The sequence below is a fragment of the Chinchilla lanigera genome, unplaced genomic scaffold, assembly GCF_000276665.1.
Source record: "Chinchilla lanigera isolate Chin_1 unplaced genomic scaffold, ChiLan1.0 scaffold00010, whole genome shotgun sequence".
Lineage (NCBI taxonomy): Eukaryota > Metazoa > Chordata > Mammalia > Rodentia > Chinchillidae > Chinchilla > Chinchilla lanigera.
In genome coordinates this window covers 27,345,338-27,361,760 of record NW_004955411.1, presented here as the reverse complement: position 1 = coordinate 27,361,760, position 16,423 = coordinate 27,345,338, and the positions used below count along the sequence as shown (strand labels likewise).

Here is a 16,423-nt window from a genome sequence, read left to right as displayed (position 1 = left end):
CCGCCTGGGCGCAAGGCGCGGGGGGCTGGGGGAGCCTGCTCGGCCGGCTCCGAGGGCCTGCTCGCCCCGCCCGTCCCCTGGGCCTCCCAGCGCCTAGCTCAGATGGGTCTTTAAATTTAGGGAGTATGATTTTCCTAAATTGGTTATATATTCTAGATGTCAGTTCTTTGAGGAGTAGCTGGTAAAATTTTTCTCATTCTCTGTATTGTCTGTTCACTCTACTGGTGGTTTCCTTTGCTCTGCAAAAGCTTTTTACTTTGATGTGATCCCAGTTGTTGATTCTTTGTAATATTTCCTGTGAGACTGGGCTTTTGTTCCTAAAGACTTTGCCTTTGCCTATGTCATCAAGAGTTTTACTTATTCTTCTTATTTTTACTTATTTTACTTATTAAGTGCTTCTGTTTTATATTGAGATCTTTGATCCATTTCAATTTTAGTGTAGTGCATGGTGGGAGACATGGTCTAGCCTGGGAAAACTGGCTTTCCAAAGGTCCTCATTTTATTTTCATCTTAGCACAAGTATCACTTCTAAGTTGGGTCCCTTCTGATCTATTTATTATCATACTGGTTCTTCTTTTCACCTCTCTTTCTTGATTTTTCTCCGTAACATTTATGACATTGACTACTACGGAATGTACCCAGTTATTCTGCTGTTATTATTGTATGTTAAAAAGTAAACTCTGTAAGGCAATATTTTTTGCCCTTTTGACTCACTTTTGTATCTGCAGTAATAAGGACAGTGATGACACATAGTAGACACTTGATGATTATTTTAAAATAAATAAATAAATAAATAAGCGAAGAAACAAATAACTGGCTGAATGAATTAGAACATATTCGGGGCCCTTATATCCAATGTTGCATCATCGTTGCCAAATGGGTTATGTGACTGTGCTGAAAGAAATGATAATGAATTATTCCATCAACTAATGTAATTCTGCATCAGTCACATCAGAAACAATCAACTCCTTGGGTAGGAGTCAAGGCAGGTCTCCGCGCAAGACTTCTTTGTGGTGCATCTAGAAGGTGACAAACAGGTCATCAAATGGGAAAGACATGTCAGGCAGAGAGAACAGTCTGGGTACAGCAAAGAGACTGATACAGCAGAGAGAATGACTGGTCAGAGAGAAACACAAGTGTTCAGGTGAAGTCATATTACGCATATGGAGAGAGGAAGTTCTAGACATCTGAAGTCAGGAACATGCATCAGAGTGCAGGTGTGTCACGCTGATGAAGCGAAACTAATTCTTCTAAGAAGGAGGGGAGCAACTAAACAGCTCTGAGCCTGAGAAGGACCTCATGAGACTGTTCTTTCCAAAATGATCATTTTGTCTGCATCGGATAGATGGGATTAACTAGGGCAGCAGACAGGACATAAATCTGGCTGTAAAGGACAAGGGTATTAACTAAATCAGGCAGTGCGCAGAGGACAGGAGTTTCGGAAATGTGAGATAATAATGAGAAGCATTAATGATCAGTTGGTAATGGGAGATAAGAGAAAGACAATAAACTTAAATCCCAGCAGTCAGGCTGAGACAACCCAATAAAGAGGGAAATTCAGGAGAAAATATAATTTTGAGGTAAACACAATCAGTTTCCTGGGTCAGAGGTGTCTGAGAAACTCAGAGATGATCAATAAAGGCTGGATTGAGTGTAGAAGTCTATAAAATCATGAAGAACTAGAGTGATGAGTCTATGTCATATGGATAAAGGAAGGCCAGAAGAGCAAACAAAAAAGTAAAAAAAAAAAAAAAAAAAAAAAAAACCCAGTCGTTTGGGGACAAGCCCTTGAACAACACAAGCATCTAAAGAACAGGAAAAGGAAAGGGAGTTTAAGAGGGTGAGAATAGGATTTGCATGTGTACATAACACATCCCAATTCCTTTTTTCATGCCACACAAGGAATGTAAACATTATGTATTTCAAACACTTACAAACAAAATATAAGGAAGAGGACTTAGGGATGGGGGTGAAGGGGAGAGAGGGAAGAGAAATAGGATGAAAAAAAGGAATGACAATGTGCTATGTGCACGTACCAGACCCACATAAGGAATGTGATCACTAGGCGCTGAACACATGCACTAATAAACTAAAATAAAAAAGAAATAATAATTGCATTTTTTAAAAGAAACGCAGAAAAGAGCAGGAGAATGGGAACCAATGGGTAGAAAAACAAAGCAGGAAAGTTTTGTTTTCACCCTAGAAGAAGAAGCATTCGGATGTGTAGGTGTGTCAGAGAGATTACTTAAGTACTTTCTTTTTGCCTACAATTCAGAAGGAGAAAGGCAAGAGCTATAACAACAAAAAAAGTCAAAGGGGAAAGTACATACCATGATACACAGGCCAATCATTTACATTTTGGAAAATTTAAATTTATAAAACCTGACGTGTCTGAGCAACCACATAAGAATTAAACTTACCTCATGTTCCCTCTTCTTTTCTTATAAAACAAATGTTACTGATCATTGTGGTTTCGTAGAAAGCCTGCTCCTTGTATGTATTCATATTATTACATGTATTTATTTCAGTATATACAGAAATATAAATTGCCTGATTGTGATGGATTAGAAACTATACTTTTGTTTTTTACTGCTGGCATATATTTTATTTTTTATTTTATCTAAATTTTATTTTTACAGATAACCACATTATGGTATATATTTGAAAGATTGAAAAACATAGAGAAAGAATTACTATTATAAGTACCTTGAACAATATTCACTATCAGGTGGTCAGAGCTCATGAAATAGTATTCTAAATCATTTTATAATTGCTTGAATAAGAGCAAAGACACCACATTAAAATATAACCAACTTTGTGGGAGCACTACTGCACCAAGCTATGCAATCCACTACATCCAAATAATTAGATTTTTGTACTTGCTAATTGTATTCATCCCTGAAATTAAAGAACACACCACTTGAAGCTTTGTACTTAAAAAGTGCAATATACAATATCTTAGATCCGTATTATCCTGCTTCCTGAAATAAAACTGAAATTAGCTATTTCTTTGATTTACAATACAAAAATTGCTATATTGTTAAAAATTAGTACCTCACAGGACTATAGTCTCTCAAATTAACTTACTGTATTGAATTACTTTATTCTGTCCTATTTCAATGCATATTTAAGCAAAATTCATTCTTTAATATTAATTGAAATTTTCATTTTTTCAAACTAACTCAGAAAGCAAACACAGATATATCCAGAGACAAAAATAAAATAAAAAATAAATAAAAATGAGCTGGGTGTGGTGGCACATGCCTGTAATCCCAGCACTCAGGAGGCTGAGGCAGGAGGATCATTGCAAGTTCGAGGCCAGCCTGCGCTACAAAGTGAGCTCAAGGTCAGCCTGAACTGCATAGCAAAACCCTTGTCTCAAAAATAAATAAAAAATAAAAAAACAGATATATCTAGAACATGATGTACAGGTATACTTCACCTAAGTTAATAAAGTTAGTAAACTACTTTTGCTTTTACCTAGGCTAAAATCCTTGATTTATGTCTTATGACAAGAGCATAGAAATGAGTTAAAGCTCAAGTTGTTAACTACTACAGTTTCTAAAACCAATGATTGATTTTCCACCATTAATTGAAGATTTGACTTTTCTCCCCTAAATTCTTCTCATATCTATATTCATTTCCATGACTACTCACTAGCATGACTCAACTCTTTACCAAGACTCTGCATTTTTTAAGCCTATATTCTTCATTTCCACAGGCTACGGTGAAGCAAAAGCCAATCAAAAGCAAAAGCCATTCAGAAAGGGCAAAGCAAAATGCTAATGGAAGCCTTATCGGATCACTTTAAATTTCTCTTTCTCCAGGTATATGTGTGATACATCCAATGTCACACGGTGATTAAAGGTATTTCAATGATATTTCAAACTGAACGTGTTAAGAACCAGACTTACCATTTCCTCTCCCAGGTCTCTTTCTTGTTTTTTTGTTTTGTTTTGTTTTGTTTTGTTTTGTTTTTTTAGAAAAATAGGTCACCAATTACAAGTCCAGATAAGAAACATACAGGTCATTCTCTTTTTTTCTTCATCATTCTCTCCCCAACTCATTACATTCCAGCCTCCATCATCTAAATCCTAGAATTCTCTACTTTAGCAACATTCCGTAAATATCTCCTTAATTGAAAGTGCTTTTTTTTCAACTAGAAATTCCTCTTCTGATCTTATCCTATTTCCCTCCAAGTCTCAATAATCTCAGCGCACTGTCCATACTGCAACCAGAAAGTCTTTTCCATAACTAGTTCTGACTGTGCTATTCCCTTGGATAAATAATGACAATGACCCACAGCAACGTTAACAACCAGCATCGACTCATAGCAATTAACAGAGTGGTCCTGAAGTTGACTCTCTTAGGTACAAAATCCAAGTTACCGCCTTCTTGTTCTGTAACCTTGAACAAATAAATCACTGCTTATAAGTTTTCTCATATCAAAAGGGGGCGCGCACTTCCCTTTTCGTGGACTACAGAGAGGAATAAATGGCAGGTAGCACACATTTATCCTACAGCAAGGTTTAAGCTTCTACTATGTGTGAACTGTGAGGCGTTTTGCATACTTGACGAATCACATCAAAAATCCTGCAAAGCAAACATTAGCCTCAATTTATAAATACTTCACCTCCGTCTTTTAGTGGTCAAGTAACTTGCAGACAAGTATAATAGGGGGCAGAATATAAATCTAGCATGTTCTGACATGGAAGACCACAGTTACCTCACTAGGCTATGCTGGCAGATTCCCCTCTGTCTGTGCTCCTTCTTTTGTTCTGTGGAAGTAACAGCTGGGAATATGTCTATCTTTCAGTCACTCAGAGGCGGTTTGAAAGGCAACGTTACACACATCGCTAATATTACACAGATTGGAAAGCGTGGGAGAGAAGCTAGAAAAAGCATTGTGAGAAAGTTAAAAGGTCTTGGCGATCTCTCCTACGCTAACCTTTTGAAATCATAAAAGATGTATGTGTGCTTACATGAAAATTATTGCTGACCTATTTATTTACTGATAAGGATTTAAAGGAATTTTACCTTGGGCAAATTACTGAACTCACTGTAATTTTCTTGTCTAAAATCTTCTGTTAGTCTTTATTCCTCAAATATTTAAGGCAACTCAGCAAGCTAGGCAATATTTTAGATGTTGGTGATAAAATGGGCGGTCTGAGGGTCTACCCTGATCAGAGATAGGCTTGTGGGAGTCAGTATGGCATTAAAAGAATGTGTTTGAGGAGACCTAGTTTAAACCTAGGCACAGGAGTCAGAATTTCTCAGTGACATTAAAGCCATGGTGTGTAGTAGAGTGTGTGTGCAAATGCACACATACATATTTATACAGTTTGTGGACAGGAGGAGCAAGGCAAACATAAGAGCTTTTCATGTAAACAAAATAGTAATTCTAGCCGTTGAAAGAAGTTTAATGGTTCGAAGTAAAATAAATTAATGGAAAGTTTGGTCTCAAAAGTCTTTGGTGAGGTACAAGGATTACATCACTTATCAGGCTTCTTAAAAAGTTTTGACTTTAGCTGTAGAGGAATGAGAGTTAGTAAAAGAGGAATAGATCAGAATTTTATTTGTAAAATGATGCCTAAGTGATGTGCAGAGACTGAATTATCAATACGTAGAATTAAAACACAACCCAGTTAGAAGTGACACGTGAGATGATACGGAGTTTGATAGCGCACAGAAGAAATAAACAGATTTGAGAGATCAAAAGGGTGCAGAATTGCCCACGATGAGAGCCTGACTGTGGAGCCCATGTATGGAAGGAATCAAGGGTGATGCTCATGTTTCTGTTCTGTCTTAGGCTACTGTTGGGCAGGAGAACCAGTCACAGGAGGAAGCAGGCAGGATGGGATGATTACCTGTTTCCTTTGCGATTCAGAGAATCACTTTGAAGATTAAGTGGAATAATTTATGTGACAGCAAATGCCACAGTGCCTAATGCATTATAGCTCATTTTTGCAGTCATTTCTATTTCCTTCTCTTTTTCAAAGTTGTTCCAGTAATTTAGTAGCAAAACTGGGAACAGAATCCCAGGCTTCTGCTAATCAGCCCGGAGTTCTTTTTTAATGGACTGCTGATCTATAAACAAAGATGAAACACGGGGATTTCAAAGCAAATATTCACAATTTATTCTGGAAGTGCTTACAACCTGACAGCTATCCAATTTATTTTTAGTTTATATTTAAAATGAATCATATGTTCCAAAATGACTGACAGAAACACAGCTCTGTTTCTGAAGCCAATTCTTCTCCATCATTTTTGGACATCGTTCAGAACTATAACAGACTTTTGTGGTGTTTAAATGCATTCATCCATGACAACAACAAATGCTAATTATCATAAAAATAAATAGTTCCTGTTAGCATCATTTTAAGAATTTCTCCTATTCCAGCATTATATTTCATCTATCATCCCATCTATTTTGGGTGTGAGAACAAAGACTGAATGAAAGTATAATTATCATGTATCAAAAATTGGACAACACAATGAAACTGAAATGAATACAAATAGGAGGAATGGTGTACAGAATAAATAAATCTGAAAAGAGAAAATGAGGCATTAAAATGGCATATGTGTGTCCTGCAGTAAAAAGTTGATACACAAGTCCATAATAGAGTCAATAATGTTTATCTTACTGGGAAGGGAAGTACCTATTTCAGTGTGCAGTCCTAGCTATAATCAGATTTCCCCCACAATATCAAACAGTAACCTCGTTTACTTGTGAAATGTACACATTTTTTGAATTCTACCATTAAAATTTCTCTTTGAAATTTTGAAATATAAACAGCAAGACAAAGTCTGCTTGTATATATTCATGAGTGCATTTCAAAGGGCTTCTTCTGTCTATTCTGTCGATTCTATCGCGTAAAATACTCAAGAACCCAAGTTCTCAAAGTGCTTTAAATTAGAAGAGACAACAAATGGCCAGTTACAAATGCAATTAACTCATTAAGAGTAATTATAAGAACATGAATAATCACATGTCCTCAAATGTGGATTAGAAGCTAAACAAGGGCATGTAGCAAGTGATTAATCAATATTTATTGAATTAAATGTTGCATAAAATAGAACATTAATAAATCTTTCCCCTAGAGAATTTTCAAAGCACACTTAGTATTACAAATAATTTTGTAATGACTCTAAATTAACATTAATAATTAACTAGTCAAAAACTTTTGAGATCTCCAAGTATCTGTGTCACTTTCAAAGCAATTGTAGTGGTGTTCTTTTAAACAGTAACCTAAATTATTTCAATAAATTTAATCCTGAGGTCAGAAATCTATTGAAGTAAATAAGGCCAATTAAATATATATATTTTCTCTATTTACATTTCCTTAAACAACATAAAAGTTTAAATATAATTTAGAGCATAGAAAGATCAATTGCATGTGAAGCTTTACTTTGTCCAAGTAAGATATGAGCGATTACATATTCTGTTATATTTTCAAATACAGAAGTAACATGAGGTAAAAATGACACACATGCTGGTACAGTGGTCAGCTCCTATAATCTCAGCAGCCTGAGTGGCAGATGCAGGAGAGTCACAAGCTGGGGCCTGGCCTAGGCAATCTAGTGACCTAAGGAGACACTGGCTCAGAAAAGAAGGAAGAAAGGGAAAAAGGCAGGGATGTAGCTCAGTGAGAAGGTCCTGCGCTACATCTCTAGCATGGCAAAAAAAGAAAAAGGCATACATAGCGCACAGAATCATCTAGAAAGACCATTTATCCTATGTCCATACACATTTTAAGCTTTTGCTACTTTTCTTCCTGCTATGTGGACTTTTCATAACAAATAATTACAAAATATCACATATATATGTGTATATGTATGTGTTTATATATATAAATATGATTGCATGCATGTATGAGAATACCTGCTATTTAGGCAGCATACCTTTAAATTATATTAGGACAAAATGGAGAAGCAATCTATGGACTCACAACGTATGTCTATCCAATTTTTATGTTTCTCTGGATGACCGTCCACAAGTATAAATGGAGCAGCTTGTGACTAGGATGGTCTGGCTTATTACACAATATACAAGTCCAGAGAAACTATTCATACATACATACCACCATTCAAAACTCAGCATATGGAACTTTACCAATGACAAAAAGGTAGTGACATGGAACTAAAACCTCCTGCTACAATAAACTCAATTGGCCGAAACTGAGCTGAAAGATCCATTAGAGTTAGTGAGGTTATTTCAAGAACTTTTACTGATAAAAGTCTAAGCCAAATTTAGACATAAGTATTTCAAATTCGTTAATAACAAAAACATAATCACTGATTTCTACGTAGACTAAGTCTTATCCCAATTAAAACTAAAAATAATTATCTTCATTATTTTTCTAACCATGTAAGTTTCTGCTTAGAACAGTTCTTATCTATCCATTTCCACTGATTAATTTTATTAGTAAATTAATATATTTCTGCATAGAGCTCTATATATTGCACATATCAATTAAGTGTATTCCTGGCATACTTAGGGACAATTTAAATTCAAATGAATTTTGGCCTCAATGTAAATATGAAGGTATAGTGAAGTGTCTAAAATAAAATGATTTAAAATAGTTTGAAGTGAAATCAATTATCATTCTATAGTAAGAATAGGTCCTTCACCAATATAAGAGTGAACAAACATTAAATTTATTTTTGCTGTTGACTTTCTTCTGTTTCTCTGAGAGTTGTTTGTGACTAATAATTAAGGTACCATTTATATTCAAAAATAACAGCATACCTTAAAATGAGAAAGCACAGCCAACCAAAATATTTAAAATATTCTTTTAAGACACTAAAATAAGTACTACTTAGTGTTTTGTTTGTTTGTTTTGTTTGTTTGTTTTCCATTACCGGGAATCGAACTCATGACCTTGTGCTTGCCAGGCAGGTGCTGCACTGCTGAGCTAAATCACCAGCCCCAATAAGTACTACTTAATAAATGATATTTTCTAAGTGCCTTAGTGGTCTCTACACAAAACATTTCTAAAATTCTTGAGTATATGAATGGGTTTTATATTGTTCCACATTTGAGAAAAATAACCCTTTAAATCCCAACATACCTAACAAATGTGAAACATATTATTTTTATATAAAGAGGCAGACAAAATAAGAAGCCTAAATTATGAGTTTCTTGACTAATTTAACTGATAGCCAGTCAGGAGGCTTTGCTATAAAAAACTACCTTAATCCAGAAGAAAAATTGTTTGAATAAATATTTCAATATTATGCTGGCACGGTTGCTACTATTTGTCCAATGCATAGGACAAACTAGCTGATCCTTCATAGAGAGAAAAGTACTTGTGCAAATACAGAGAAAAACTATCTGATTTAGCTACTTGTTTAGATGTATGAAATTATGGTCAATATTTGAATCCAAACTTCTTCCTATTCCTCATTTTAATTTTAAAATAATCAGACAGACAAAATATTCACAGAGAAATAAAAGAGTAAAGTAGTCATCTGGAAATCTGGAAGGGGATCCAGAAAATCCTGTGTATCTAAACCCAAAGGCCACTGATAACACTTACCAGTACTGTCATCATATACAACTGTGACGGTTTTCCACTTGAAAAACTGCACCAGGTCTAGGATGGCACGGCTGAGGGATGAGAAATCTGGGTAGAGACTGACATAGAAGGAGTCTTTGTTGTCTGACACCTGGTGCTTCCAGCGGGTCTGTATGTGGGGAACGCCGAGAGCATTGCAGATGGACTGCACTGCGTTTGCTGAAGAGCTGTGTGAAGGCCCAAAGATGGCGGCCACTCCAAGGGACAGCTGATCGCAGGCTGCGGAGGAGACAGACCTCTGTTAGCAAGGACAGGAGAGATGCCTGAGTGCCAACATGCACCACATTGTTATTAAAACCCTAGTGCATCATCCTGAATAAAGATTTTTTTCTTCAATATAACACCTGCATATTATTAATGTTGCATTTTGTTTCACATGTACATTTTCACTTGTTACAGAATTAATTCACCAAATTGCACTTGTATCTTAATGTAAGATAATTCTGTAATTAATGGCAAGGTAGAGAAAAAGGAAAAGGAAAAGAAAAGGAATTTTTTTTAAATGAAGGGAGGAAATATTCATTCAAGAAAACTTTTAGCAGTGAAATAGAAAAACAGTGTAGCTTCTTAAATTCACCTGTTATCCTCACAATTTCAAATTCTTAATCAAAAGCTATTTGTCCCTTCCTTCCCATAAAATTAGCTATGGTCAAGCAAAGCAAAAGTTTATACCCAGCTGATGGTATGCATTCAGTTATATGTACAAACACATGCAAAACTTGCTCTAGCACTGAAGGGTGATTTCATATTGATTCATACCACTGAGAAGAAAGAACGTTAACATCATTAGAAAAGTATTCAGTAATCTTTATATTGTTGGCTTTTGGGTGTTATACATCTCTTATTTTATCCTTTATTTTTTCTTTCTTGAGACAGGATCTTGCAAGGCTGGCCTGGAACTTGTAGTGATCCTCCTGCCTTACCTGCTCAAGAGCTGGGATTGTCTGTGTATGCCACCATGCCCAGCCTTCTAATTTCTTTTTAATTAGTATGCACCCACAGGAAATTTTGCTCTCATGGCTAATAATTATAGCAGTTAAGAGAGATATAGACAAACTAGAGGATATTCAGATTAAAATAGATTTGTGTCAAGGCTTGCAATACTGTAAGGAACACTGAAGGAAATGTTGAGTTTGAGCTAAAAAATGAGTATCTAGTGGAAACATGGAATTATCTGTACATATCTGAAGATCTGGTCTGTGTCGTAAACTTAAATTCGGTTCCCTTAAGTGACCAAGGAGGAGTCAGGACAAACGTTTAGAAGCTTCTCGTGAATTTTCACCCAGTTTAAAATTAACAAATTCTAAAGTAAAAAAAAGTCCAAAAATGAAATAGTTAGCCCCAAGAGGAAATGCTTTTGAGGTAAGGTAGAAGAAATAAAGGTAGAACGGCAACAAAGAAGATGAATTTTTTGGGGGGTCCCTTTATCTTAATCTGTCATGCCTAGATCTTGTACTCTGAATAATTACTATGAAGACAACAGGCAATGTATTAATTATTTTTACTCTCCTACTAACCTGTTTTGAAGCTGTTTTATTGATATTTTAGCTTTTCTTTTCATTAAAAAAATCTGGACCAGATTCCTGCTCAACTCTTTATGAGGCATGCTTTTCACTCAGGGAAGGAATATTTGTATCACAATGTCTCCCTGTTCTAAATTTGCCTAATGTATCACACTCCCCTTCAAGACAGAGGTCACCAAACTAAGAGCAATTGAAGTAATTTTCAGAGTCTGCAGGGCTGCTTGACAGCCAGTTTGGATGATGTCCGTGTCCAAACCTTCCTGGAGCGACACCTAGAAGCCCCCCAAATTACAAGCACCTCAGGTTCCACATAAAGCAGAGCTTGGCAGACAGTCCCACAATGGCACTGCGTCCTCCAAGGAGAAGCAATTCCCCAATGAGGGAAATGAGACAGACTCTGTCTTACCCAAGAACAATCATCTCCTGAGAATGAAATTGTCCCTAAAATAAGAGTTTCTTTGGAACTACAGAAACCAGAACAGAAATTAATCTACCAAACAAAAGCTGCTTTGGTGAGTTAGCCAATCTATATCTTTGCATGTCAGGATGCCCCCTCTAGATACTTTAAACTCTAGTCTTTTTTCTTATTCTTCCTTATAGTCTAACCCTGCCTCACACATGTACGTTGCACCTCACACCGACGCATTATCAAATTCTTGTTGCATGGGTTAACAACCTACTACCCAGTCTGTGGAGGGAGTGAATTGAAATCCTCATCTCTTAACTGGGAGACCTCCTTGGACCCAGTCCAGTGTAAGTTTCACCATCACTGCTTACACTTACAGATGGTTATTATTAGGGTTTGCATATAAACTGGGTGTTCATACTCAGTTCACCAAAATGAATAGTTTATGACGGTGCTGTGTGAAAATTTCTTTTTTTTTTTTTTTTTTTTTTTTTTTTTTTTTTTGGTTTTTCTCCAGTACCGGGAACCCAACTCACGACCTTGCGCATGCCAGGCAGGCGCTTTTGCCACTGAGCTAAATCCCCAGCCCCTGTGTGAAAATTTCTGACATTTTCCTTCCGCATTTTCTGTAAAGAATACAATGTGATGAATGAATTCTTAAACAGAGAGGTGTTCAATAATTAACTTTCAGTTGAAAAAGCTACTCCTCTGTCTTCAGAAGTATAGTTTGATCTAGATAAATTGATTTTGAGTGTATAAATCCTTAATTTCGAAGTAATGACTGAAATTATGAATCAGTAGAAAGCCTGGATTTGAAATTTCTCACTCACCATGGGATTTTAATTCACGTATATTAAGAACAAACAAATGTTCACCACAGTTTTTGAGAAATTATGAACCAAGGCAAGCTAAAAACATTGTATTTGGCTGTTTAAAATATCTTTATTTCAATAGTACTTATGCTTGTCAATTGTCAAAGAAGTCATTTAAAATAATACATGATTCAGATGATAATTCAAGGGGGCTGGGGATTTAGCTCAGCCGCACAGCACCTGCCTGGCAAGTGCAAGGTTGTGAGTTTGATTCTTGGTACCGGAAAAAAAAGAAAAAAGAAGAGATGGCAGCCAAATGATAATTCAAGTTCTAATATATCAAATTATAAAATAATTGTTCAAAATAGTGCTACCTAAGCTACCAGATACATAAAATATCAGAGGAAAGGACAGAAGTCCACAATTAATTTCTTGTTTCTTGCATTAGAAAAACAATTGAAAACTTTAAAAAATATTTTAAGGGTATTATTTTATAGTTCATCCTTGACATAATTATTGATATTCAGCCAGGCATGGTGGCGCATGCCTGTAAATCCAGCACTAGGGAGGCTGAGGCAGGATGATCCTTGCGAGTTTGAGACCAGCCTGGGCTACAAAGTGAGCTCAAGGCCAGCCTGAACTGCGCAGTGAAACCCTGTCTCAAAAAAGACAAAAAAAAAAAAAAAAAATTATCGATACATACATTTTCGAACCCTACAAGTACTCAAAATCATAACGGTTCTGTCCCTAATGTTATCCTTTTGCATACTTCTGTGTTCGCTCAGCAGTAACAGCTCAACAAAAGCTTCACAAGATCCAAAGCAATATCATTGACCCTTTAATACTTATATCACAATGAAAATCACTCAGACAATTATTTGAGCTTTTCCTGGCTTCAGGCCAGTCAATCGGCACCTATGATTCCCAATGGGCTTTTAATGGGTGACAAAGTTTGTAAGTTCTTTAAAATACTTTGGGAATCAGATGATGTTATCACTCCATAATTTCACCAGGGCATATAGACTGTTTGTTGTGAGAAGATTCCAGCATGTGTTTCTGTGAAGTCGCCACTAAGGAACCTATTAATATTTATCTGTGCTGCACTCATTCCATGTTCTTTGGCCTGGATGCTTTCATTAGAGGCAGAGCTTCTACCTAATGAAAATAATCATGAACTACGCCACTAATCAAATGCACTTGTCTTGCTATTAATGACTTATTTTGCAATTATGATGACAAATGTAACATTTTGCAGTCAACTTTAACCTTTCCTTTTTAGCCTTCCAAACCTTTCATCACCTTGACATGGTTACGAAAGGTGGAAGCTTATTTGTATTCATAAAGATATGAATTCAAAGGGCAGGCAGAATATGGCTTTGATAAACACAAGTTAGCTGCTGGGGGAAAAGCAGAGTACTTTCATCTTGAGCAATATTGCACCTTATCAGCTGCCATTAATACTAATAAGCTTAGAAGAACTCTACACCAACTTGGAATTATAAATAATTATGCACATTTCCATTAATGTAATGTAGCTAGTAAAATAATATTAGCATTACAGAAAGGCAAATATTATTTAAAAGTATGAAGTGACAACATGTTTTGTAAGAACAAATTTATATGATGAGAGTTTATTTCTGCTATATGAATATTAATTATGTAAAAATTATCTTACTATAAGACCATGTATATTTAAGAGAAAAGATCACCTACAGAAGATCATAAAAACACCTCTCAAACACATTTACCACTAAGACTAATATTTGGGTAGAATAATGCTTTCGCAATAATTCTTTCTATTACTTTCTTCCTACATAAATATTAAACTCATATTCCATGAAACTGTTGTCCATTCATGTTACTTAAAGTAGTTTTAAATATCATAAAACATACCCAAATATTCTAATTATTTCTTTATATAATCCATTTTTATATCATTAGTTACTTATTTTTAATTATAAGAAGATACACGAAGTGGGTAAGATGGACATGGAGTATACATAACTTAATGCTTGATTAAAATTTTCCAATAATATTTTAAGGTAGAACTGAATTTTGAAGTCACTTGGAAGTACAGAACCCATGATAGTCAATCAATTGAAAGTACAGTAATAATTTCATAAAACTGACAGATAATGCAAATTAAAATTTAAGAAGGCATGGCAAAATTTGGCAAAATTCTCCAACATTTGTTACTATAGTTTTTTAACTTTAGTTATAGTTTAATTATAAGGCAGGAGGATCAATAGGCAAAAAGCAGCATCTCTATCATAGAATTAATTGCATTTGTGTTACAAGTAGATTTTTTGCAAAAGATAAAATTGTCACTTTACCTCCCATGATAAAACTTATGCACATTTCAAGAAGAAACCTTACCATGCAAATATTCTTAACAACCAAATAATTGTGCAATAGAATTCAAACTCTTAAGAATATCTGGAAGTTTGAATTCCTGGAATCTGAATGCCAAATATTTATCCTTTACCTTTTTTGGATGCTTCAAAACTGTCATAGAGATTTATCTTCTGGGTGTCGTAAGTCAGAGTGGTGTTGGGCAACAAAGTTCTGTTTCTGTTGATTGTGTTCACAGCGAATCTGAATGCAAGTTCCTCAGCACCCATTGGACCAGATTCCACATATTCAAAAATACCACCTGGAAAAATAAAGACAGTAATCACATAGTTCTTAGAATACAGAGAAAATGTCAGAATTTTCCTAAGTATGTGTGTGTGTGTTTGTGTGTGTGTGTGTGCTTGTGTGTGCCTGCCTGTGTGTGGTTTAAGCACACAGAGTTTATACTTAATTTTTCTTTGAACTTTAGAAAATCCCTTTTTGGTAAATCCATACAGGCAAAATTGCCTTGGTTTGTAGCCAAAATAAAATATTGTTTAAATGTGATTTTTCCCTCTAACTTTAGCAATCCCTAATTATTTTAGGGATTAATTATGTATAGATTTTGCCTGAAGTACTGAAAATTGCCCCCCCAAATTTGACACAGAATTTCAGAATTATCAATCACTGTATCTATATGAACCACAATGCTAAGAATTGAATTAATGGAATAAAATTTGACTCCACAGACTCAGAGGTCAGAATTTTTTAGCACAAGTTTTATGATGTTTATTGTGTTAATAGCTCAAACATTTGCAAATCCCACCATCTTACTACAAGAATGAGAACAAAGGAGCATTACTATATTTATTTTGCTCAAAATTTTTTTTAAGAGAACATGTGACATTGATGAACCAAAACACTCCAAAAAAAAAAAAACACACACACACACACACACACACACACACACACACACCACAAAACCCTTCATCAGTAAATACCACTGTAGCATATCATTTTGGCTATAAAGTGTGCTATGTAATTTAAAAAATTGTCCCTTCAATTTGTTGGCTTCCACCAGCTGGATCTCAGCCCACGTCACTCTATCGTGTTCCCACCTTCTATCTCTCTGTATCATGGTTCTCTTTTCAGTAGGAAGCAAATGGAAACTTCTGGCTCCAACAGAATCTTTCTTATTGTTGGTTTAGTGAATGGAATGAAAGGGGAAACTCCTGATACTGAACTCCCTCCAACCGCTGTTACTGTGAAACTAGTATTTTGAAAATAAATTACAGCATTTATGTTTCTGAACCTTAAATTTTATATCATATACTTTCAGCAAAAACATTCACAAATTAAACTCCCTTGAATAAGCCAGTTCCATAGCTAGCAATTCATACCTTACCAAGATGCATGAAGGTCAGGTGACAATTAGCAAACTACCCACTTAAATATAATAAGAAATCATTACATTATTATAAAAACTGCTCTACCTATGAGGAATGCGATCTTAGAAGAGACCACAGGGATAAGGCATATTTATTTTCAGAAGGCACATGAAAATTTGCTATTTGATACCATTTTAGGGTAAAATTCTTTTATTTTTCCAGATTTTAAACAATTTGAGGTGTAGTTATTACAGCAATCAACATCTGAGGTAGCAGTGTGAAAATATTTAAAGTCATCAGTGACTTATGTTAAACTGAAGATAACAAATATTTATAGATCCAATGGGTGTTCTACTCTAAACCATAAAATTTTCATATGGAGCCA

General features: G+C 35.3%; 1 protein-coding gene across 4 annotated transcripts in view; it reads right to left on the bottom strand.

Annotated features, from left to right (window-relative positions):
- Nucleotides 1-16,423, bottom strand: part of Grik2 (glutamate receptor, ionotropic, kainate 2) — a 663,290-nt gene that overhangs the window by 397,743 nt on the left and 249,124 nt on the right. For all 4 annotated transcript variants that reach the window (XM_005377815.1, XM_013510935.1, XM_005377816.2 and 1 more), the window contains 2 exons: nt 14,805-14,972; nt 9,540-9,797 (listed from right to left, as the gene is read on the bottom strand). In XM_005377815.1, coding sequence (XP_005377872.1) covers nt 9,540-9,797; nt 14,805-14,972 — 426 coding nt within the window. The remainder of the gene's footprint in view (nt 1-9,539; nt 9,798-14,804; nt 14,973-16,423) is intronic.